Here is a 24832-nt window from a genome sequence, read left to right on the forward strand (position 1 = left end):
CTCAGTTTCCAACTCTGTAAAATGGGGATAAAAGTGGTACTTTTCTCTGAGATCCATTGTGAGGACCAAATGAGTCAATAGGAAGGCCTTTAGAACAGTGCCAGGCACACAGCAAACACTCAGTACGTGTCAATTTATCATTGTAATTCCCATTTTAAGATGACGAGCTGAGGCTCAGAGTGATTAAATAGCCCACCCAAGTTTGGCTGCTCCAAACGCCTTTGCCTTTGCTGCCGCTCTACCTGGAAGTCGCTTTTGCCCCTCGTGTGACTCAGGTCTCTCTCAAACACAAGCGCCTCCAGGCCACCAGGGCCCCACCCCCACCCCATCACTGTGGATGTAGCACCCTGACTTGACCCCTCCCTGGCACTTATCACATATGAAATTATCTTGTTCATTTACTGAAGGACTGAATACGTATAAAGCATTACGATGATTATTGTTATTGTTATGGTATGTTTGCTTGGTTGTCGTCTGTTTCCTCCCACTTAAATGTAAAACCCGTGGGATCAGGGCCCTCACCTGTTTTGTCCACCACGTGGAAGGAGCTCAGGGCTGGCTTCGTGCGTTTGTGATCTGAAGGCAACCCCCCGCCCCTCGCCCCCGGGTTAATGCTCTGCTGTTACTGTCTTGAATTTTTTCATAATTTTTAATAAGGAGCTTTACATTTTCATTTTTCATTGGGCCCCACAAATTGTATAGATAGTTCTGGATGAATGAGCGAGTCCACATTCCAACCCACGTCTATCAGCCTCCACAGCCTCACTACTGAACCATCAAGTCAGACAAGCCTGCAGTGGGGGGAAGAGAGGTGGGCACTGAACCAGGGCGACCACAGGCTGATCCGGAAGATGCTGTGCTGCGGAAAGGAGAGCCTTAGACAGAGGCACTGGTTCGGGTTTCCCCTGCTCCACTTGTTCTTCTCAACCTCTCCTTGTGCTTCCGCTTGTGCCTCAAGTTAGGTGAAAGCCATGTTACTCTTTCTCTTGCTGAAGACAGAGGGACCTCTGTCCCTGCCTCCCAAGACACCTGTTGGCCAGCCAGGTGCTCTTCAAAGCCACAGCTGTGATGGGGCCTCAGGCAGACCGACAAGGCCTTGGGGCACCCAGCACAGCCCTAGGTGCCTGGAGCTTGATAGTGATAGTAAATAGATATAACCCTCCTCTTTGGGCCTCGGGACAGCCATCAAAACTATGTGGTTATAAATATGTTACCCAGTCCAAGCTCACTGCACAACAGGCCAATAAATCGAGAGACAAGTTGTTGGGGCATGGAACAGTGACTTTATGCAGAAAGCCCGCAGACTGAGAAGATCATGAAGTAGTGTCCCAAAGAACCACCTTCCCAGAGTTAGAATTCAGGCTTCTTTTATACTAAAATGGGTGTGGTTGGTTGCTGCAAACTTCTTGGTGCCGAAATCCTTTGTTCTTGCAGCAGTCCACATAGGTCCAGTAGTAATGCTCCCGTAAACCTCCAACAAGACAAATGGTATTCTCTGTTCTGCAACTTTTTATCTCTGTATGAATGGAAAGTGTTATACCTTTAAAGCTCAGAGCCTTGAGAATGGGCTATCCTGTATATCTCAGGCTATAGGCAACACTCTTGTAGCAAAAGCAATAGATACAAAGGTTAAAGTAAAAGAAACAGATCCAACATGGACTCAGATTTGTTCTTCCCCATTACAAATACAGCTGTGGTGAGAGTGAAGCAGGTAGGTACTGTTGGGCTGGGAATGCTTTGGGGGCGCCCTTGAGCGCCTTGTTTTCCACTCCCCCTGAACTCACCTCAAGTGGGCATCACACACCCTGGGTCCCCAAATGTTCTGATTCATAGGTCTTTACCCTTAAGGACTTCAGACAGTTCAGAGCTGTTCTCTGTTAAAACCACCCACTGATTTTTCCTCCTCCCTCTTCCGCTCTCCCATTCTGCCCCAGGCCTGGCTCTTGCTATGGAAGGAATGTCCCTCCATTCCCACTTATCCAAATTCTAACCATCCTCAAGGCCCAGCCCAAATGCTATCTCCTTCGGAAGCAATCCCTGATCTTCCACCTCCTTATCTCCTGAACATCTAGAAGTACTAGTTCTTTCTCCAAACTCCTAGTATTTCCTAACACTTCAATGAAAGCTCTTGTCACTTTTAACTTTGTGTTTTGGTTATGTATTCACTTCCTGACTCAGGGCAGGAGTCTCCTGGACTTATGAATTAGGCAAGGTGAGAAGGAAGAGGTTTGCGGGAAGCCAAGTGTGTGCACAGGATGGTCCTGGCTAAATTCAGGCAGTAAAGATGCAAAAGGGGGCTGAGACTTTCTTAAGGAAAATCTGGAAGGTGGGGATATCTTTTGAAAAGAAAAATCAGAGCATCCCACATGATATGCAGCTGGAGATGTAGAAGAGAAGGCTTGGTAAGACAAGTTTTTCCAGGCTGAATCAACCCAGATGACGTTGCTCAAGCAGGGAAAAGTAGCTGGCTTGGGGAGGAGGCGCTCAAAAGGATACTGATAGAAGCTGGGGAAAGAGGGACAGAGCTGAGTAGCACTAAAGAAGGAATTGTGGCAGATCACCAAATGGTAGCGACAGGTACAGGGACTGTGAGAAAGGGGAGGGGGGCTGCGAACCACGTGTGCATGCTACGTGATTAAGTTCAAACACATCTTCATCGAATAACCACTTGTATTTACATGCAAATATAGTCGCTTAGGCAATTAGCAGAGGTCTCAGAGGAGGGTTTTTTAGTCTGGAGCTTGTGCAGTCACTGAAAAAGAGAAGCAAGCTATCCCTGGTGTACTCCACGACTGACTTGCCCCTGGGAACCGGGCTGGTTCCAGGAGGACGAAGACTGAATCAGCCGGCCCTGCAGAGACAGGGGAGCAGCGGCCCCTCCCGGAAAGCGGCAAGGCGCCGGCCAAGTAGCGCATGCTCACTCCTCCCTCCCACCCCACCTCTTCGGGAAGCCGGCGATGCTTAGTGCGCAAGCTCCACCTGTCCCCGCCGACTCCTCCCTCAGGGGTGGAGACAAGCAGGGCCCAAAATGGCGGCTAGCCGCTACAGGCGTTTTCTTAGACTCTGTGAGGAATGGCCAGTGGACGAGACCAAAAGAGGCCGGGACTTGGGCGCTTATCTGCGGCAGCGGGTAGCGCAGGCCTTTCGGGAGGGAGAGAACACCCAGGTGACCAGACTGTGGGGTCCGCCTGCGGCGGGGAGGCGGTTGGGGCGAGGGGAGGAAAGGAGGAGGCAGGGCGGGGCCCACGAGCGGGCTGGCGGCGGGGCCCCGCGCTTGCGCGCGCCTTTCCTCCCTGGCCGCGCGTACCCGGGGACCCTCTTAACGCCCGGGGCAACTGCGGAGAGCGGCGATCCTATCCTCTACTCAGTACTTTCACCTGGCTGCGCGTTGGAGGTTCCTGAGGAGCTTTTTAAAAATCTAGATACCTGGGACCATACGACCTTATTGAATCAGAATCTCTGGGGGTGAGGCCTTGCCCTCAGTGTTTTTAAAAGCTCTCGATGATTCAGGGTGCAGCCAGGGTTGAGTCCCACAACACCAGTCCTAGGTGGTGACAGTCATAGGCTTATTGCTCCCCTGACACGATGCCATTACCTCGAAGTGTGTGCAGTGATTGAGCTGATGCCCAAGGACCTATGCAGGGTCCCCGCTAAGCCTTGATGTGCTTCCTGGGCCCTTGTAAGGCCGTGCGGCAGGTTTGAGTCCTCACCCCGTGCCCATGTGTGTGAGTAGTAGACCTGTGTTCTTGCTGTCCTCCAGGTTGGTGCTGCACTTCTGGGATTTGTTCATTCATACAGCACAAACTTATGGAACACTCACCATGTGCCAGGAACTTCCAGTTGCTGGGGAGACAGTAGTTAATTAGATGAGGTCCTGCCCACATGAAATCTAAGTTTACATCCTAGTTCAGGACACAGTAAGCAAGTAGACACACATAGGGCAGTGCAGAGAAGTACTATGATGGATACGAAATAGAGTAGCATGGTAAAAGGGTAATATTAGTTATGATAGATAAAGGCTTACTGAGGAGGTGACACATAGATGAGACCTAAGGGAAGACGATGAGCCAACAATGAACACTTGGTGTTCTTTCAGGCAGTGCAATGGTCCTGAGGCAGGAAGCAGAAAGAAAACCCAAGTGGCTGAAGGGTAGTGAGTGAAATGCCGTTTTCTAAGAGTTGAGTCAGAGGAGGACAGGAGTCAGGCACGGTAGGGTTTTATAGGCAGGCTCTGGTTAGGGGTTGGATTTTATCATAAGACCAGTGAGAAGCCTCTGGGGAGGTTTAGTCAGGGGGCTGATGTGACCTAGTTTACTGTTTTTTTTAAAGATCACTCTGGCTGTACCAGTGAATGGATTATAGGGAGGCAAGAATAGAAACAGTCACTCTGGTAGCCCAGGCAGGAAATGGTGGTGGCTTGGATGAAGATGGCAGCACAGGAGATGGAAGTGGCCACTTTGGGGTTGCAGTGTGAAGGTTGCATCAACAGGACTTGCTGACGTATTGGATATAGGATAAAGGGAAAGAGGAACCAAGGATAACACCTAGATTGTTTTGGCCTGAGCAACTCGGTGCAAGGTGGTGCAGTTTACTGAGATGGGGAAGACGAGATGAGGAACAGGTGGGGTGTGGGAAGAACAGCTTTAGTTTGGTGTTAAGACATGTTAAACTTGAGATGCAAAGTGGATTTACTTCCAAGTGGAAATGTCAAAGTAGACAGTGGGATATTTGAGCCTGGGGCTCAGGCAAGAGGTCAGACACGTGAGATGTGACACATACACACACAGCCTGAAGAAATGACTTTTGCGAAATTTGGCCACAACCTGTCAAAGCAGGAACATGGCTTTTTGGCAACTTAGCCCAACCCAGACCCAAAGCAGCCCACCTAATGGAGCAAGGACAACATGCCCAGTGGCATCATTGAAACCAAGTGCTGACTGGGTGGTGGGCATGGACTTTGTTGGGGGGGGTTTGGGGTGCCACACAACACTGAGGGCCTTCACACTTCTTACAGTGGTCTTCACTGGCCCGTAGAGTCATAGTCCCAACTCTGCAAATCCCATAGCCCATAGACTTTCTAGGGCTATGCTCCCTTCACATTTTCAGTGTGAGCTTCCTGAGAATAGAGACGGTGCTATTTTTATCTTTCTCCCCACAGTGTCTAGCATAGTTCCTGGCACATAAAAGACACTCGGTAAATGTCTGAATGAATGGGTAAATAAATGATTGGTTATGGCTCATGAGACAAAAATCATTTGAATATAGTTGCAGATGTAGCAGAACTAGATGGAGAGAAGTAGTGAAGAGTGAGAAGGGAATATGTCTGTGCCCTGAGTGGTGAGAATTAATTTGTGAGCTTACTCTGTGTGGGGAACTGCAGGAACTACAGAAGAGGGACATAACCTGGTCCTTATCACCAAGGAGCCTACAGTTGGACAGACACGTGACTTGCTTTAATGAAATTCGAATGGTGAAACCAGCCAGCAGAGAAGCTGACAGAGGCTAGATCCCTGGGGAGGTGAGAGTATGACATTCACCTGCTTGACTGTTAGTGTAAGAGGAGCCAGAAAAGGAGGGTAGAGCTTTCTCTTTTGCAGTTGTCATCTTTTGTCGTCACCTAGGCAGATAGTTCTGATGAGTAGAAGGCCCACACGAATTTGAGTCATGGCTGCAGATGCAAGTCATGGCTCGGTTGATGGTTCCAGAGCAGCTCATGAGTGCATCCCTGGTAGAGTGAACCAGTGCCTCATGATGGCAGCAGGCACATGACTCAGGACCACTGTTGTGGTACCTCATCCTGATGTCGTCCAAGAATGCACCTGGGCTTAGTAAATCTTGGTGGTAATTTTTAGAAGGAGCAGTCCCTTGCTGGAATTGAGAACAGTGCTGTGAGTCACTCCCACTGACACCCCCGGATCATTTATAAAGAACTTGAGAAAGCTGGCAGCCAGGGGCAGGCACTCGACCCAGTCAACTGATCGATGCGGAGCTCCCCCTCGGTTATGCCATGTGCCAGAAAGACAGGACTAGAGGGGGAGGCAGCTCTCCTCCGCTGCGTGTTTGTTCCTGTAGAGGAGAGGAGCAGGCAGTCCTGCTCTCAGCCTTGTGGCTTCCTGCATCTGAACAATAACGCTGAACGCGTGCATGACACACTTGCATGCATGGTCTCATTTAGTCTATTCCTTAGTGCAGCTGAGTTGAGGTCACCATCGCTGTTCCCATTTTACAGGTGAAGAAACAAAATCTGAAAAGAAAAACAACTTATTCGGGGTTCCCCAGGAGTTAAATGGCAAGACAAGTGAGCGTTGTCTTCTTTGTGCCTGAACTATCCTCAGCTCCCATTCCTCCCAAGTTATTTCTTCTTGTTAGAAAGGCCTCTTGTTCCGTGAACTTCAAGCCCTCCCTTCCCCTCACTTCCTGCTCAAGACCTCTTTGGACCATGGACAGTTTTGGCAAAGAATTAAACATCCTTCTGTTTACCCACCTGCTTTTCTTTGGCCCAGCCCCTACCTACCCAGTGTGGATGGGGAGAAAGATGGTCCTCAGGTGGGACACCAGCACAGAAAAGCCAGAACCACTAGAAAGCAAATTAATCATTCAGACTTGAAACCAGGGTACAAAAATAACTGCCTCCATTTATTCCACCACAGATTGCCCTTTGGGGAGTCTCACAGTCCACCTAAACCCACCAAGAAGGAGGTGGGAAGCAGAAACACACTAAACACCTCTTACACCCTCTATCCTATTGTGCAGTTTTTTAAAGCTAATGTTTATGGATTTTGCCTCCTTTCAGTTCAGTTTCCCTAAGAGAACGCATGTTCCCTGCAGCCCCAAGAGCTTAATAAAAGAATCACAACACGGAGGAAGGTGGCAAAACAACAGTAATTGTTGACTTAAGTACAGGGGAAGGTGCAAACTCTTCTAATGAGTTCATTAGATGCACAGGCAGCTTCCTAAAAGGTCCGTGGCAGCACCCACTTATCCAGCACAGGGCACAGCTCTGAGGAGCCACCCAGGAAGGGGCTCGCCCACCAGGGAGTTCTTGTATTAAATACCCAGGTTGAAATAATATCGGCCCCGTTTGAAAGGAGTTGAACTTTGTCTTGGATTGGCAGTAATGTACGTGATACGTCCAACTCCTCAGAGGGGAATTCAAAGGTTTTCTGTGATTCTGTTTTCTCAGTCATCCAGTCGGGGCCTGGTCTGTGGCTCAGTGTGGCGGGGTGTAGACCTGTGTGTGTTGGCAGTGGTGATGCCATCCAGCGTTACCCACCCCCGTGTGTGGGTCCTCTGAAGTCCAGTTATTGAGGAAGGGCCTGAGAACAGATTATGTGATTTTTTTTTTTTCGGTAAGTGGTCCTGTCACTGTTGTGGCCTCTCCTGTTGTGGAGCACAGGCTCCGGACACGCAGGCCCAGCGGCCATGGCTCACGGACCCAGGCACACTACGGCATGTCGGATCTTCCCGGACCGGGGCACGAACCTGTGTCCCCTGCGTTTGCAGGCGGACTCTTAACCACTGCGCCACCAGGGAAGCCCAGATTATGTGATTTTTAGTTGTAATATTGAGCCCACTGCAAAACAGCCATTGTGAGGAGAATCATGTCAGAGAGGGAATGCAGGCATCTCCATCTCTTTTTCTCCCCCAGTTCCGGATGGAGCTGGAGGGAGTTAAGGTAGTGTTTAGACCAAGGCATGGCAGTTTTCTAGGCATGTTTAGAGATGTAGGTGCTCCTCCTGGAGGGCTAGATTATCCACCACTTTCAGTGGGTTACCACTTAGAGATCTTTGGGTCTGCCTGTTGCCTTCTGGAGTAATGCAGCTTTGTGAGGCCTTCACTGTTGTCTAATCCAGCCTGTGTCCCGCCGCCTCACCACACTCCAGCGTGTGCCCCAGCCCCAATGAGGGCTTCTTCTCATTGCCTCCCAAATTGGTCATAATGTAAATGGTTCTTTTTTTTTTTTTAAGTATATTTGATTTATAGTGTTGTGTTAGTTTCAGGTGTACAACAAAGCGATTCAGTTATATTGGGTTGGCCAAAAAGTTCATTCAGATTTTTCTGTAAGATGTTACCTGTTACCCCCTTTATACTATATATAAACTATATATGTATATACTATATATATGTTCTTTTTCAGATTCTTTTCCATTATAAGTTATTATAAAATAATGAATATAGTTCCCTGTGCTATACAGTAGGTCCTTGTTGTTTATTTTATATATATTAATGTGTATCTGTTAATCCCAAATTCCTAATTTATCCCTCCCCTGCCTCCCCTTTGGTAACCATAAGATTGTTTTCTATGTAGGTGAGTCTGTTTCTGTTTTGTAAATAAGTTCATTTGTATCATTTTTTAGATTCCACAAATAAGTTATATGATATTTGTCTTTCTCTGATTTATTTCACTTAGTATGATAATCTCCAAGTCTATCCATGTTGCTGCAAATGGCATTACTTCATTCTTTTTTTATGGCTGAGTAACATCCCATTGTATCTATGTACCACATCTTCTTTATCCATTCATCTGTCGACAGGCATTTAGGTTGCTTCCATGTCTTGGCTATTGTAAATAGTGCTGCTATGAACATTGGGGTGCATGTATCTTTTCTAATTAGAGTTCTAGTCTTTTCCAGATATATGCCCTGGAGTGGGATTGCTTGATCATACGGCAATTCTATTTTTAGTATTTTAAGGAACCTTCCTACTGTTCTCCATAGTGGCTGTACCAATTTACATTCCCACCAGCAGAGTAGGAAGGTTCCCTTTTCTCCACACACTCTCCAGCATTTGTTATTTGTAGACTTTTTTTTTTTTTTTTTTTTTTTTTTGCGGTACGCGGGCCTCTCACTGCTGTGGCCTCTCCCGTTGCGGAGCACAGGCTCCGGACACGCAGGCTCAGTGGCCATGGCTCACGGGCCCAGCCCCTCCGTGGCATGTGGGATCTTCCTGGACCGGGGCACGAATCCGTGTCCCCTGCATCGGCAGGCGGACTCTCAACCACTGCGCCACCAGGGAAGCCCTATTTGTAGACTTTTTGATGATGGCCATTCTGACTGGTGTGAGGTGACACCTCGTTGTAGTTTCGATTTGCATTTCTCTAATAATTAGTGATGTTGAGCATCTTTTCATGTGCCTATTGGCCATCTGTATTTCTTCTTTGGAGAAATGTCTATTTAGGTCTTCTGCCCATTTTTCGATTGGGTTGTTGGTTTTGTTGTTGAGGTGTATGAGCTGTTTGTATATTTTGGAAATTAAGCCCTTGTCAGTTGCAATGTTTGCAAATATTTTCTCCCAGTCCATAGGTTGTCTTTTTGTTTTGTTTATGGTTTCCTTTGCTGTGCAAAAGCTTTTAAGTTTGATTAGGTCCCATTTGTTTATTTTTTCTTTCATTTCTTTTGCCTTGGGAGACTGACCTAAGAAAACATTTGTATGATTTATGTCAGAATGTTTTGCCTGTGTTCTCTCTTCTAGGAGTTTATAGTGTCATGTCTTATATTTAAGTCTTTAAGCCATTTTGAGTTTATTTTTGTGTATGTTGTGGGGAGTGTTCTAACTTCATTGATTTACATGAGGATCTCCAGCTTTCCCAACACCACTTGCTGAAGAGAATGTCTTTTCTCCATTGTATATTCTTCCACCTTTGTCAAAGAATAATTGACTGTAGGTGTGTGGACTTATTTCTGGGCTCTCTATTCTGTTTCATTGATCTGTATGTCTGTTTTTGTGCCAGTACCATGCTATTTTGTTTACTGTAGCTTTGTAGTATTGTCTGAAGTCAGGGAGGGTTATGCCTCCAGCTTTGTTCCTTTTCCCCAGCATTGCTTTGGAATTCTGGGTCTTTTGTGGTTCCATATAAATTTTAGGATTATTTATTCTAGTTCTGTGAAAAATGTCATGGTTAATTTGATAGGGATCACATTAAATCTGTAGATTGCTTTGGATAATATGGCCAATTTAACAGTTTTAATTCTTCCAATGCAAGAGCATGGGATATCTTTCCATTTCTTTGAATCATCTTCAGTTTCCTATATCAGTGTTTTATAGTTCTCAGCATATAAGTCTTTTACCTCCTTGGTCAGGTTTATTCCTGGGTGGTTTTATTTTATATATATATATTTTGATGTGATTTTAATAGGGATTTTTTTAACTTTCTCTTTCTGATATAGAGAAATGCAACTGATTTCTTTATGTTAATATTGTATCCTGCTACCTTGCTGAATTCATTTATCTGCTTTAAATGTTTTTGTGTTGAGTGTTTAGGGTTTTCTGTATAGAGTATCATGTCATCTGCATATAATGACAATTTTTACCTCTTCCCTTCTAATTTGGATACCTTTTATTTCTTTTTCTTGTCTGATTGCTGTGACTAGGACTTCCAATATTATGCTGAATAGAAGTGGTAAGAGTAGGCATCCTTGTTTCATGCCAGATTTTAGTGGGAAGGCTTTCAGTTTTTCACTGTTGAGTATTACGCTGGCTGTGGTTTTGTCAAAAAGACCATTGATTATGTTGAGATATGTTTCCTCTGTACCCACTTTGGTGAGAGTTTTTAATCATGAATGGATGTTGAATTTTATCAAATGCTTTTTCTGCATCTGTTGAGACGATCATGTGGTTTTTGTCTTTTCCTTTGTTTATGTGGTGTGTCATACTGATTGATTTGCATATGTTGAGCCATCCTTGTTAACTTGGGATGAATCTAACCTGATCATGGTGTATGATCCTTTTTATATGTTGTTGGATTTGGTTTGCTAGTATTTTATTGAGAATTTTTACATCTATATCAATCAAAGATATTGGCCTGTGATTTTCTTTTTTGGTGGTGTCTTTGTCTGGTTTTGGTATCAGGGTGATGGTGGCTTCATAACATGACTTTAGGAGTGTTCCCTTCTCTTCAGTCTTTTGAAGAAGAGTTTGAGAAGGATCAGTTTAAGTTCTTTGTATGTTTGGTAGAATTCCCTAGTGAAGCCATCTGGTCCTGGACTTTTGTTTGCAGGGAGTTTTTTTTTTTATTACAGATTCACTTCTAGTGATCAGTCTGTTCAAATTATCTATTTCTTCTTGGCAATTCCCTGGCGGTCCAGTGGTTAGGACTTGGCACTTTCACTGCCATGGCCTGGGTTCGATCCCTGGTCAGGGATCTAAGATCCCGTGAGCCATGCAGCGTGGCCAGAAAACCCCCAGATTATCTATTTCTTCTTGATTCAATTTTGGTGGGATGTATGTTTCTAGAAACTTGTCCATTTCTTCTGGGTTGTCCAGTTTGTCGGCATATAATTGTTCATAGTATTCTCTTATGGCTTCTTGTATTTCTGTGGTATCAGTTGTTATTTCTCCTCTTTCATTTCTTACTTAGTTTATTTGGGTCCCCTCTTTTTTCTTCTTGGTGAGCCTAGCCAGAGGTTTGTTGATTTTTTTCTTTCAAAGAACCAGCTCTTGGTTTTATTGATTTTTTTCTTTTTTTTTTAAATCTCTATCTTATTTATTTCCTCTCTAATCTTTATTATTTCCTTCCTTCTGCTGACTTTAGGTTTTGTTTGTTCTTCTTTTTCTAATTGTTTTAAGTGGTAGGTTGGGTTGTTTATTTGAGATTTTTCTTGTTTTTTTGAGGAAGGTCTGTATTGCTATGAACTTCCCTCTAAGAAATGCTTTTTGCTGCATCCCATAGATTTTATATGGTTGTATTTTCATTGTCATTTGTCTCAAGGTATTTTTTAATTTCCTCTTTGAATTCGTCATTGACCAATTGGTTTTTTAATAACTTGTTTAGTATCTGTGTAATCGGTTTTTTTTCTCATTTCTCTTTCTGTGGTTGACTTCTAGTTTCATGCCATTATGGTCAGAAAAGATGCTTGAAATAATTTCTGTCCTCTTAAATTTATCAAGGCTTGTTTTGTGTCCTAATATGTCGTCTACCCTAGAAAATGTGCTATGTGCACTTGAAAAGAATGTGTATTCTGGTTTTTTTGGATGTAGTGTCCTGAAAATACCAAATTAAGTCTAACTGTTCTCTTGTGTCATTTAGGATCTCTGTTGCCTTATTGATTTTCTGTTTGGAAGATCTGTCTGTTGATGTCAGTGGGGTGTTAAAATCTCCTACTTTTATTTTATTCCCATCAATTTCTCCCTTTATGTCTGTTAGTATTTGTTTTATGTATTTAGGGGCTCCTAAAGCATATATTGGGTTCATACATGTTAATGAGTGTAATATCCTCTTCTTGCATCAATTGTTTTGTCATTATATAGCATCTCTCTTTATTTATGGCCTTTGTTTTGGGTTTTGTTTTTCTTTTAAATAAATTTATTTATTTATTTATTTTTGGCTGCGTTGGGTCTTCGTTGCTGCACGCGGGCTTTCTCTAGTTGCAGCAAGCAGGAACTACTCTTCATTGTGGTGTGCGGGCTTCTCATTGCGGTGGATTCTCTTGTTGCGTAGCATGGCTCTGGGCATGCTGGCTTCAGTAGTTGTGGCACACAGGCTCAGTAGTTGTGGCTCTTGAGCTCTAGAGTGCAGGCTCAGTAGTTGCGGCTCATGGGCTTAGTTGATCCATGGCATGTGAGATCTTCCTGGACCAGGGTTCAAACCCATGTCCTCCGCATTGGCAGGTGGATTCTTAACCACTGTGCCACCAGGGAAGTCCCTATGGCCTTTGTTTTAAAGTCTATTTTGTCTGATATGATATTGTGACCCCCCCACTTCTTGTGATTTGTGTTTGCGTGAAATATCTTTTTCCATCCCCTCATTTTCAGTCTGTGGGTGTCCTTCGCCCAAAAGTGGGTCTTTTGTAGGCAGCGTGTTGTAGGCTCTTGTTTTATTATCCAATCTGCCATTCTATGTCTTTTGGTCAGAGCATATAGTCCATTGACATTTAAGGTAATTATTGACGGGTATGTATTTATTGCCATTTTAAATCTGGTTTTCCAGTTGATTTTGTATTTCTTCTTTGTTCCTTTCTTTCTGTTTTCCCTTTTGTGGTTTGATGGTTTTCATTTGTATTACACTTGAGTTCTCTTCTTTTTGTTTTTTGTGAATCTGTTGTATGTTTTTGATCTGTGGTTTCCCTGGTTTTCAAGTATGTTAACCCATTACTGTATCTGCTTGCTTTAGACTGGTAGTCATATAAGCTTAAACACATTCCAAAAAATCTACATTTTCTTACTCCCCTCTCCCAAGTAAGAACAATTTGATTCTGATGTCCTATTTTACATTTTCATGTTTATCCTTTTGCCATTCATTGTAGTTATAATTGCTTCCACAAATTTTTTTTGATTTTTTTTTTTTAATGTATGTTCTGGTTTATTTAAGTGATCTACAATCCTTTCATATATTTGCTTTTCCTATTGTGATTTTCCCTTTCCTATAGATTCTTTCTTCTTTTCTATTTAGAGAAGACCTTTCAGTATTCTTTTTAGGTTAGGTCTAGTATTGCTGTATTCTTTTAGTTTTTGCTTGTGTGAGAAATTCATTATCTCTCCTTCTATTATAAATGATAATCTTGCTGGGTAGAGTATCATAGGTTGCAGGTTTCTCCCTTTCAGGACTTTGAATATATCTTGCTACTCCCTTCTGGCCTGCAAAGTTTCTATAGAGAAATCAGCTGATAGCCTTATGGGGGTTCCCTTGTAACTTACTCTTTGTTTTTCTCTTGCTGCCTTTAAAATCCTCTCTTTTTAACTTTTGCCATTTTAATTATGATACGTCTTGGTGTAGGTCTGCTTGGGTTCATCTTGTTTGGGACCCTCTGTGCTTCCTGTACCTCAATATTTGTTTCCTTCTTTAGGTTTGGGAAATTTTCAGCCATAATTTCTTTAAATACATTTTCAATTCCCTTTTCTCTTTCTTCTTCTGGGATCCTTATTATGCCTAGATTGGCACGCTTTGTGTCCCATAGGTCTTTTATATTGCTTTCATTTTTTTTTTTCATTTGTCTTTTTGTCTGCCGTTCTGATTGGGTGATTTCCATTATTTTGTCTTCCAAATCACTAATTCATTTTGCATTATTTAGTTTTCTATATATTGCCTTTAGCTCAGTTTTCATCTCGGCAATTAAGTTGTCTGATTTTGATTGCCTCCTCTATAGTTCTTAGTTGCAGTGATCTGCATTGCTGTCGATGGCTTTTCTTAGCTCCTTCAGCATTTTTGTTACCTTCTTTTTGAACTCAGTGTCTGGTAGACTGGAGAGGTCTGTTTCATTGTTTGTTTTTTTAGGGGATTTCTCTTGTTCTTATAATTGGGAGTGGTTCCTCTGCTTTTTCATTTTACTTATATTACTCTAACTCTATGAATTTAGGGGAAACATTATCTACTGTGGTCATGGAGGGCTGTTTTTACGTGGAAACACCCCTGTGTAGCCTGTGTGAGTCTAATATTTTTGGTGCAAAGGCTGTTTTTGGTGTGGATGCCTGCCATGTCTTTCCTCAGGGTGTGCTGGCCCTTCTCCCCTTGGTAGGGGGTGTGATTGTTGTGGGGACCAGAGCCTGCACTGGATGTTGGACAGGGCCTCCTCTTTGCTCTGTGGTTGTCACAGCCCTATCAGGGGCAGGGTCTGCTCCCCAGTTGTTGAAGTAGAAGCCCCCAGATCCGGTCCTAAACTGTGGTGTGAGGTAGGTGGGACAGGAGCGCTCCCACTGGGAAAGGAGCTGCTGTGTATTCCTCCCCAGGAGTTGTCTGCCCGGACATGCACTCTGTAACATCTCCTGTCACCTGGTGTGCGTGCTCAAAAAGTACACTGTTGTTGACACTGCCTTCGGCCCCACCTCTGCTGTGGGAATACCAGTAATCAGCTCAGATATCAGCCGTGCTTCTGCGTGTGCGCGCCCACAAAGTTTGTTTTTGCTGGCCCTAGACCTGCCTCAGCTGGGGGAGTGCCAGTAATCAGCTCAGAGGTCCTGTAGACGCTGCCGCTGGCGTGAATTTGCTGAAGTCACGCACCCGCCAGGAATCGGTTCAGATTTCAGCCCTACCTCTGCGTGTTGGCAACCCACTGGCGCTTGTGTGCTCCCAGAGCTCATAATGGCGGAGCCGTGCCTGCCGTGAGCACCCAGAGAATGAGGCCGCTGTGGTGGGGTTACGCCCCGCCCGCTTCACACGCACGTTGACAGTAGACCTGGGCTCCATCCTGCACACAGCACCCCCAGCCTCGCCCCGGACCACACTCCAAGCACTTCAGGCTGTCTCTGCGCAGCCAGAGTGAGTCCTCTGAAGCCCGAGTTCCAGCCCCCAGCCGCTCCGCGCACCAGCAGGCATGTGTCTTGGGCTGGGAAGTGCAGCAAGGTAGCGTGGACTGTCTGTGCTGGTCTCCCTCTGTCCTGCCTGCCACAGGCCGGCTGCTGTGCTCTCCTCTGAGGCTCCCTATCTGTCCAGTGGACCTCCCAGTCCGTGAAGGGGGTTCCCAGGGTAAAGGAACCTTTCCCCTTTGAAAGCTCCCTCCCGGGGCACAGGTCCCGTCCTGATTCCTGCTTTTTTTTTTTTCTTTCATCCTATCTGGTTATGTGGTGATCTTTCTTGCAGCTTTGGTTGTATGAGATCTTCTGCCAGTGTTCAGTGGGTATTCTGTGAGAATTTTTCAACATGTAGATGTGTCTTTCATGTATTTGTGGGAGGACGTGAGCTCCACGTCCTTCTATTCTGCCATCTTGATCTCTGCTCCCAGGTTCTTAACCTTTGAGAACCTAGTGCACTGTGGACCAAAGCCCAGACACAGAACTTGTCAAGAATCTGGTGGCTTCCCAGGCCTTGAAGCACTCCTTGGCGCAGCTTAAGACCCTGCCTGCCTGGACCATCCTTGTCCCCCTGCCTTTTCATGCCTCTTCCTCCCAGTTCCTCCTCTGATCCCCATTCTGCCCAGCTCTGAAGTCTACACTCCTCAAAGTGAGAGACTCTGACTCCCCATCACTCTGTGACCTGTCACTGCAGTGAAACGCAAACCTGCCCTGTAAGGGAACCACACCTGCCATGTGAGCCAGGCCTGGTAACTAGCTCCTGCTCCTGATCTCCTGTAACTCTTGGCACTCAGTTACACTCTGTCCTGGTCATTTTTTATTTTCAATGTGTGTGTATCTTCTTGTCTCAGCTTGATTGCCAACTTCTCTGGAGCCGAGGCTGGGTCTTTATGTCCCCTCACAGCCGCCTAGCAGAGCTCTCTACATAGTAGATGCTCAAGAAATAGATTTTCAGTTGAATTCAAGGGAATAGACTCCCATAATGGAATGAACTCATTTCAGAAGTTCATTACCAAGTCATGAAAACCTTTTCTCATAGATCCTTCTGGACTGAATCCAGCTGTACCTTAATTAGCAAAGCAATTTGCAACACGTTCCCAAAAGTGCTTATGCATCCCTTTGTGTGACTGGAATAGGGGCCACTGTACCACCCAAAATTCAATTTTGAAAATCAAAATCAGTGCCTGCGGCAGTGATGTAGATTTGTATGTATAAAAGTTTAATATGGTAAAGAGAAATTTACTGACGACTGAGCGGGGGAAATGCAAAAGGAGCCAAAAGAGAGCCGAAAAGGACACTTTGTCACTGGAACATCTATTTTATTCAAATTTAGGGAGCAGAGCTGAATTTTTCATAATATCCCACTGCTGCCTTTTTTAAACCCAGCTTTGCTATTAGTCCTAAAATGTCCATAATCTCATTAGGTGTGAATGCAAAATCAGGTAGTTTAAAGCTTGTATATAAGAATATTTCTAAAAGTGCACAGTACACTTCATCGGGAAAACTGTGTATTTCAAAATTCAGCGATGTTTGCGCTGGAGTCTGTGAATAGAGTGTAGGATGTAGGTATGTGGTGAGGCTTCCGGAATTAGACAAGTATTTCTATTGATGTACTTTTAAGTAGTAAATAAGACAATTTTGTAATTGCTGAGCTTGGATTGGGTGCGACTAGGAACCCAGAACTGGCCTTGGCTCCATCTCTGCTTAGGCAGTAATAACTTGGCTTGAAGTTGCCGTACCTCAAACTCTCATCACCTCCACTGAGCTACTTTTACAGCCTCGTACAGACACCTTCTGACCTCAGATGAGAAATTGGGTGACAAGGTCCTTTTTTGGTGATTTGTTATTTATAGGTGCTTCTCAGATTATTCTTTGAGGCTCCAGGCTTTATGGAAAGTATCTGGGAGACTGTCTCTTTAATACTGAAGGACTTTTGAGAGGTTCAGGGAACACAGAGGGTCACTTTGGTTTTTGAGTAATGCTCTGTACGGTGACCCCATCCTCTCTCTCTGTGTCCCTCCCCTCTGCCCTACTTTTCTGTCGGAGGTGGGAAAAGCTGAGCAGGAAGGAGACACCCTGCTCGCCCCACCGAGGGTACAGACGGAGGTGGCTGAGCAGCCCTCCGGCCAGCTCTCACCGTTAGATTTGGAGGAAAGGCAGGAGGGGACTCCTTTTGGCAGCATCTCTGAAGGTGAGGATCTGGTGGGAGCGCGGGTCTGGTGAGGACGCGATGTGTTGGTGGTCTGCCGGCAGTGAGGGAGCCCGGGAGAGAGGCGCTGGGCAGAGGCAGTGCTGTGAATGCCTTTCTTAATTAAGAGCTGGGTTGGGAGGGTGGTCGGTGGTGGTGGGAGGGGAAGGTCGGGTTGCACGGCCATCAGGTGGAGGACAGGTGCTGCAGACAGCCACTCGCTCAGCAGAGACCAAGGGTCAGTGCGTGATCCCCACCAAGCTGATCATGAAACACTTGGGGACCACTGAGAGCCATCAAGCTCAGGGCCGGAGGTCCAGTCAGGGACAGAGTGAAGCTTCGGTGATTTTCCATCCCTTCATCACTTCACCTCCAGCCATACCCGGCAGTCACACCAGCAGCACTGATCCGCTGATGTGTCCTAATTGCTGTCCCCTGGGCGTGTGCATGAGCTGGTCCTGTGCCTGGAGAGCCCCACGTCCTACTGGTAACTTCCGCCCACCCTCGCCGTGACCCTTGGCAGGGCTTCATTGGCTCCGCTGATGGTGTCAGGGGCCCTCCACGCACCCCTCATTCCGCTGTCACCGGGATCGTCCTGAAGTCTTCTTTCGCCTTGTAGTTAGTGCAGTAAAGGCCTGTGTTTACTATAACTATTTACTACTAATAGTAACCAAGACTAATCCCTCACATTCATCAGTGTTCCTGGCCCTGAATTCAGAGCAGTCCAGGCATTACCTTACTTATCCTCACATCGCCCTCAGAAATAGGGACAATTATTATCTTTTCTTTTAAAAGAAAAGTTAAGTTGGGCAGTATGTTTCAAAAATGTCAATGCTGGGAAGACAAAGGCCGAGGAGGTGTCCTGGCTGCAAGGAGAAAGAAACGTGACAGGTAGTGCAGGAGGCGATCCTGGGCCTAAAGGACTGTTTTTTGCTATAAAGAGTTTTACTGAGACAATTGACAGAGTTGGAATATGGACAATGGAACAGATAGAAGTGTTGTATCAATGTTAAATGTCCTGAATTTGGTCATGGAACTGTGGTTATATGAGAGAATGTCGTTCTTAGGAAACATACTGAAATATTATGTATATATAGATATAGAGAAGGATAAAGGAAAAGTGGGAAATTTTTTTTTAAGTGTTGGGGGCATTGGGAGATGGAGTGATTTGCCCAGTACCCCTTAGCTGGTAAGGGATGAGATCCAAATGCAGGCAGTTGGACTCCACAGCTCCCCACAGCTATGCACACCTGCTCTTACATGGGCTGGGCACACTGTAGGTTCTCTTAAATTTATAAGCAGACACATCTGTACAGGTATGAAGAGGGCAAGCAAATGATGAAATGCACAATTATCTTTGATAATCTACATAATATTCTTTAAAAGTTTGGCTGGTGTTACCCTCTTTTTCCTTTTGCATCTTGTGCCTTCTGTTCGTCTATCGTCTGGTTAGCTCTTAGTTTTGCATGCCCTGCTGAAGACAGAACATTCAAAACGCTTTCCCCCAAAGTGTATGCTGCAGAATTCTGTTCCAGCTGGACTTTCCTTGGAAGCGCCGCCCGATAGGGAGTCAGACTCATGTGTTAATATCCGTTCTTCTTTTTCAGCCTTTAGCCCCAGTGCACTCAAATAATGCCTTTGATCATTAGTCAGCAAACACTGGCTGCCTCCTCAGCCCATCACCCTTTCTCTTCTGATGTGGCTACCTGGGCGTTCTCATGATGGGTGGCCTGAACCTGGGGATGGATTGAGTGGAACTCAATGACAGGATTGTCTTTTTTGTTTGCTGTAAAGTGGGGACCTTATTTGACATGCACACGGAGGCAGAAGTGGAGCTGCCTATTAAAATGCTTAACTGCTGATTTATTTATGCTCTGCCTTCTTCAGAAAGGATTTAAGTTGGAAAAATCCATCATTTGAATTCTGGGAAAAAACATTGAAGAGAAAGTTTCATCCTGGGGAGCTTTCAGAATTCTTGGCAGAATAATATAAGGAACTGTAGCTAAATAGTGGCAAAGGCAGAAGGAAGGGAAAACTTTCTAAGAGGTATGAGAGGGAAAAACCCACCTCTCATCTGCATGTTGCCCGCGTTCCCTGGAACTTCCAGCAGGGCCATCCGGAGTATTGCTTTCTTTTCCCCTTTCTATTTGCAAGGCTTCCTAACAGGACCTAACTGGATTCTCCCTCTTGGTTCTCCTCAGTTCACCTGTTTCATCCTAAAATACTACTTTCTTCATGTTTCTTTCCTTGTAAAATTCAACAGCTCCCCACTTACCACAGATGAAAGCTCAGATGATTTTTTTTCCTTTCATAAAAGAATCTTTATTTAATACATTTCATATTGAAGGTTTAATTCAAAAAGCTCTTTCTTTTTCTCCCACCCAGGCTCTTTTACCTGCATGTTCAGGCCCTCAGCCAGATGGTCTGGTGTGAGGCATAGGTATAGATAGCATCCCTGCCTCCTCTGCCCTGCTCATGCAACCGCCCCCACCAGGAAGGCCCCCTCCACTCTCCCCAGCTCCTGTGCATCCTTCAGAAACCAGCTTAGTCTCACTTCCATGATCCGCTGACCTCCTCTGACTTCTTGTGGCCCACATTGCCCCTAGCACTCCTGGAGTGTTGTGTTTTTACCGCAGTGCCTCCCACCGCGGTGGCTTGCTGGTTCACAAGTCACAGGTGTTCAGCAAATGTTTGTTTGCCAGTTGAGTTTTCCTGCAGGTTGGGGAGCTGCTGAGGTGGAGCCATTATTCCAAAAAGGTGATTTCTGACCGTGGGACCTGTGGTCAGAGAAGCCAGCTCTGAGCTGCAGGCCTGCTTCCTGTCCTTCCTGGAGGCATACGGTACAGACCCGTGTGGGGGCAGGGCTCATTTGCTCACTTTCTTGGAGGTTTTGTTTTTCAGGTTTCAGAGCCTGAGGCCTGTGATCAGATGTACGAGAGCTTAGCACGGCTCCATGCAAACTACTACAAACACAAGGTGAGTGGGCCAGTCTTTTGTGTTGTCCCCAGCCCTCCGACTGGAGATGACCAATAAGAGTGAGTGAAATCTGATTATACGATGTTCTGTAAAGAATTGTGGTTTTGCTACTTTCAAATGTAACCAGTAATTTCAACCAAGCCGACTAAGGCACCTGGTAGAGGCTTTTAGGTCACCTAAATGAAAGCCGTTTTTAATTTTGAAGAAAAGCCATGTGTTTTATATGCCAGTGGATGCTTCCGGGTGTATCTGACAACTCTTGGATCTCACACATATTTTCCCACCCCCTCTGACGGAACTGGTCTTCCCCACGCTCCGGTGATAAAGATGGGGTGACTAAAAAAAAAAAAAAAAAAAAAAAAGATGGGGTGACTGGGAAAGTCCTGTCAGACAAAGCTGGGCCTCTGCTCGGCCCTGACATGATTGCTGTCAAATTCCGTTTAGTGTGTTTTTCCCCAGGCTTGAGAAATGTGCTCAGTAACCACAGATTTACACAGCCAAATGCCTAGTCTGTATGAAGAGGGGATTTCTTCTAAATCCTCACTGCTCAAAGTGTGGTCTGTGAGCAGCCGCATGGGCACCACCCGGGGGCTGGTTAGAAATGCAGAATCATAGGCCCCACCCGGGCTCCCGAGGCCCAGCCTGCATTTTCCAGAGGGTTCAGGTGCGTGTTCACGTCAGAGCCGCCTCTCCAGACCGGACTGGTTTGGCCTCCAGGTGGCGTTGCGCTTCTCCTTCTGGCCTCCAGACACCCATGGCCTGTGAACTGCAGTTAGAGCGTGGCTTCTGTCCAGGATCATCTAGTCCCGGGTTGTGCTGCAGAACTAATCTTCTCTCCCCTCCCTCTCTCTTCCCCTCTGCCCCGTGTGACCAGTACCCTCGCCCCAGAGACACAAGCTTCAGTGGTCTGTCCCTGGAAGAATACAAACTGATCCTGTCCACAGGTATGGAAAGCACAGCTGCTGCCCTTTCTGGTTGGTTTGCAAATGAGTCTTTGTGTTTGAGCGGCCAAGGGGAATTGTCTAATAAGACAGTTTTGCCTGATGGAAAGTCTTGTGGAATAGCCCACAGGAAATTCTGAAGCTACAGGGCTCATGCTTTTTTGGCCACAGAACATGGAGAAGGTCAAAGGCATTATTTAAAAAAAGCAAATCCATCTTTAGAGCTTTTAAATTCAAGGCTGGGCAGCAGGGAACAGGGGAATATGTATTTGCCAAATGGAAGTAGTTGAAATCAGGATGGAAGGAAAATAATTTTATCTTTATGGCCCTAAGGGGGCTTAATAAACATGAGGGTTTTAATTAAAACAAAAAGCCATTCAATAGACGTGTATGGGGATATCCGCCTAAGAGTTATCTGACCCAGGGGACGTGGTCTGTGGGTTAGATATGGGTTTAACTAGGTATGGTTTGGAGTCCTTGATAGACCGATTAACAAGAAAGGAAAAACCCTGTCTAGCCCGGCCCCTCCTTACTTCCCCATCTCCATTGTCACTGAAGGGGGACGTGGCGGGTGGTGGCAGGGGAAGCCTGGGTTGAAACAGGCAGGTTCTGGAAAATTAACTATCTTTATTGCCAAGGATACCACATATAAAAATAGGCTAACCTTTTCTGGGAGGGCACGGCCCTGAAACATTGCCTCCTGGTACTCTAGAAATTTCTCTTTCCTATTCCTCTGGCAGCCTTCAGCAACTAAGGTTTGAGAATTTAGGCTTCCAGAAAACTCTTAACCTTCTCAACAGATTAAAACCTGGTGGTGTCATCTGCTATTGTATGTTGACTGATACTATTTTTATATTTACTCTCTGGAAAACTGGGGTAGAGATATTTTGGCCAGGCAGAATCACTTTATTGGCAATTTTTTTTAAAGTGTGTATGTGTGTGTGTATACACACCCACATACACATATATATAAACAAATGGTACCCCCATGTCCCTGGGCTCATGTAATTACCAGCATCGATGCACAGTGTCATTGTGAGGACCCCGAAGAGTTTGAGCAAAGTTTGAACTTGAAATTAGAATGGAAAGAAGTTCCAGAGGCTCAGCCTCTGCCTCTTGGTTAACTTCGGGACGTCTGAGTTCGGAGACAACGGGCCATAGCCAAGGAGGGGGAGATGTACGACTCCCCGCCACTGGCCTGTGCTGCAGCTTGTCGTGGCTGGGAGTTCAGCCTTAGGAAATTAGCTGATAATTTGCTTTCACAGCAAGCCTCTTACTTTTGTTGTGACTCTGTGGAATAAGCTTACTGAGTGTTTCCTCTGACAGGGCAGGACACCTTGCAGTGTTTGTCATGAGGATTTGAGGGCCTGGCAAGTCAGAAATGTGGCCGCAGTCTAGGTCCCGAGTGTGTCCATCCTGGCTTGGGGTCCCAGGAGTCTCTGAAGGAGGCCTCGGCATCCGTTTTGTGCCCCACGAAGGAAGCTGGACTTCTGGAAAAGTCCCAGGGTGGAATGCTGGCCGGGGTACAGTGCGTGTCCTAATTTAGTCAAGAGCCCACTGACAATAAATGTTAATAGATGATGTAAGTTACCTTTTTATTCAGAAAAGCTATTCTTTTTCTCCAGAAGTTTTATTAAGAGATGAAAATCCAGGCTATGAAATTTAAATAATGTGAAAATCTAAACTTAAAATACAAGTAAAATTAGGTATCATAGAACTTTAGCCCTGGACAGACTTTATACCAGTGGTTCTCAACCCGGGAGCGATTTTGTCCCCCAGGGACCTGTGGCAATGTCTGGAGACCACTTTAGTTGTCACAGCTTGCGGGGGAAAGGGCAGTTTGCTACTGACATCTAGTGGGTAGAGGCCAAGATGCTCCTGCAGTGCCAGGTCAGCCCCACAACAAAGAATTATCTGGCTCCAAATGTCACTGGCCCCAAATGTCACTGAGAAACCCTGCCTTTAGGGGGGAGGGGGGAGGGGTGGATGTATGTTTTTAAACAGAGGCCCCACTGGCTCCCACCAGCTCCCGCTGCCTTCACGCCTGTGAAGATGGCTACGTTTTCTTGAGTGTGGGCCAGGTGCCAGGTACGTCACCTCCATTATTTACTTTAAGACTCACAACTTTTGAGGCAGGTGTTTTGATCTCCACTTTGCAGATGAGGAACCCGAGGCTCAGAGAGTTAACTGATTGCTTGAGGGGACCCAGTGTGGAAATGGTGGGCAGGGATGGGGGCCCAGGTCCAGCTCCCTCCCGGGTGCCTGCTCAACTCCACAGCGTGGGGTGGACCCAAGTGTCTGGGGTCAAATCCCAGCTCCACCACTTCCTAGCCGTGTAGCCTGCTCAAGTTCCTTAACCTCACTCTGCCTCAAGTTTCCACATCTGTAAAATGGACAGTAAGGTCTGTGTGGCTCAGGCGAAGTTTTGAGATAAGCCTCTGGGCCTGTGCGTTGTGTAGCTGATGCTACAGCGCCTTTTCTTTGCTCACGTGGAGCAGAGCGGAGAGGGCCCTGCTTAGATGGTGAATGATAATTGGATGTGAACAGAGGCCACTGTAAGGACGGTCTCTGGTACACAAGTGCTCATCCACACTTGCATTTATTTGTCTGTTACCCTGCCTGATTTGCTGATCAGAAGTTGGGGCTACACTTCCCTTTCTTAGGAACATACTGTGAAAAGCGAGACATGCCTGTGTGGCGAAAGCCCTGTGGGGCCAACCTGTGTAATCATTTTAGACTTCAGCCTTTTTTCGTTGTCTTCTCCTTTTGCAGATACCTTGGAAGAGTTTAAGGAGATGAATAAAGGCATGTGGAAGAAACTGCAGGAGAAGTTTGCCCCCAGGGATCCCGAGGAGAAGCATAAGGCCTGGGCTCGGGCCTTAACACGCCCACATACCTAAGCGTAAAGTCGTGGACGTTGCCATTATCAATAAAATGCCCTGATTTCCCTTTCCTTGTAGTTCGGGAATCTCATCTGGCCTTCACAAGAAAGGAAGCCCTTGTTGCTGTAAAGAAAGCTCTGGCCTGAGGAGGGACGCCAGTTGAGCATCCGCCCGCCCACCAGTCAGGCTAGGATGTCCTCCAGGAGAGGAAGTGCGGGTCTCCGTCTGGGCCTGAGAAGGGATGGTGACGGGCCCTCTGGGCAAGGTGCTTCCTGCACGGCCACAGGAGCCCCACCTGCCAACAGAGGTCTGGCTGGCTCCTGGCAAGATTCACAGGCTCTCTTTTGTTTTAGGAGCTCCTGGGAGAGAGCCAAAAATAGCATTCAGTACTGAAGAAGGCGTCCTGTTGCAAACAGAAAGCAGCAGGAGGTGTATGACAGAGGGATGAGAAAAGCCTGCTTGGCCCTCCTCCCCACTGACTCAGAAGGCCAGAGCTCAGTCCTCTGCCCCTGACCTTGCAGAAAAGCCATGTTCCAAGTTGGCTTAAGGGGCAGAGTAGAGCTACCAACAGGCCAGGCAGGGCCCCGGCTTGAGTCGGCTTCAGCACTCGGGGCGGGTTCTGT

The 24832-nt window shown here is 46.1% G+C and overlaps 1 protein-coding gene across 1 annotated transcript; it reads left to right on the plus strand.

Moving 5' to 3' along the window:
* Positions 1-3001: 3001 nt before the first annotated feature.
* On the plus strand, positions 3002-24279 carry UQCC2 (ubiquinol-cytochrome c reductase complex assembly factor 2). Its single transcript, XM_082664337.1, has 4 exons — positions 3002-3166; positions 20312-20386; positions 21261-21330; positions 24100-24279. The coding sequence occupies exons 1-4, from the start codon at positions 3029-3031 to the stop codon at positions 24225-24227; spliced, it is 411 nt and encodes a 136-aa protein (XP_082520463.1). The 5' UTR covers positions 3002-3028; the 3' UTR covers positions 24228-24279.
* The last annotated feature ends 553 nt before the right edge of the window (positions 24280-24832 follow it).

This window comes from Grampus griseus, assembly GCF_964374135.1.
Source record: "Grampus griseus genome assembly, chromosome: 10".
In the NCBI taxonomy this organism is placed as follows: domain Eukaryota; kingdom Metazoa; phylum Chordata; class Mammalia; order Artiodactyla; family Delphinidae; genus Grampus; species Grampus griseus.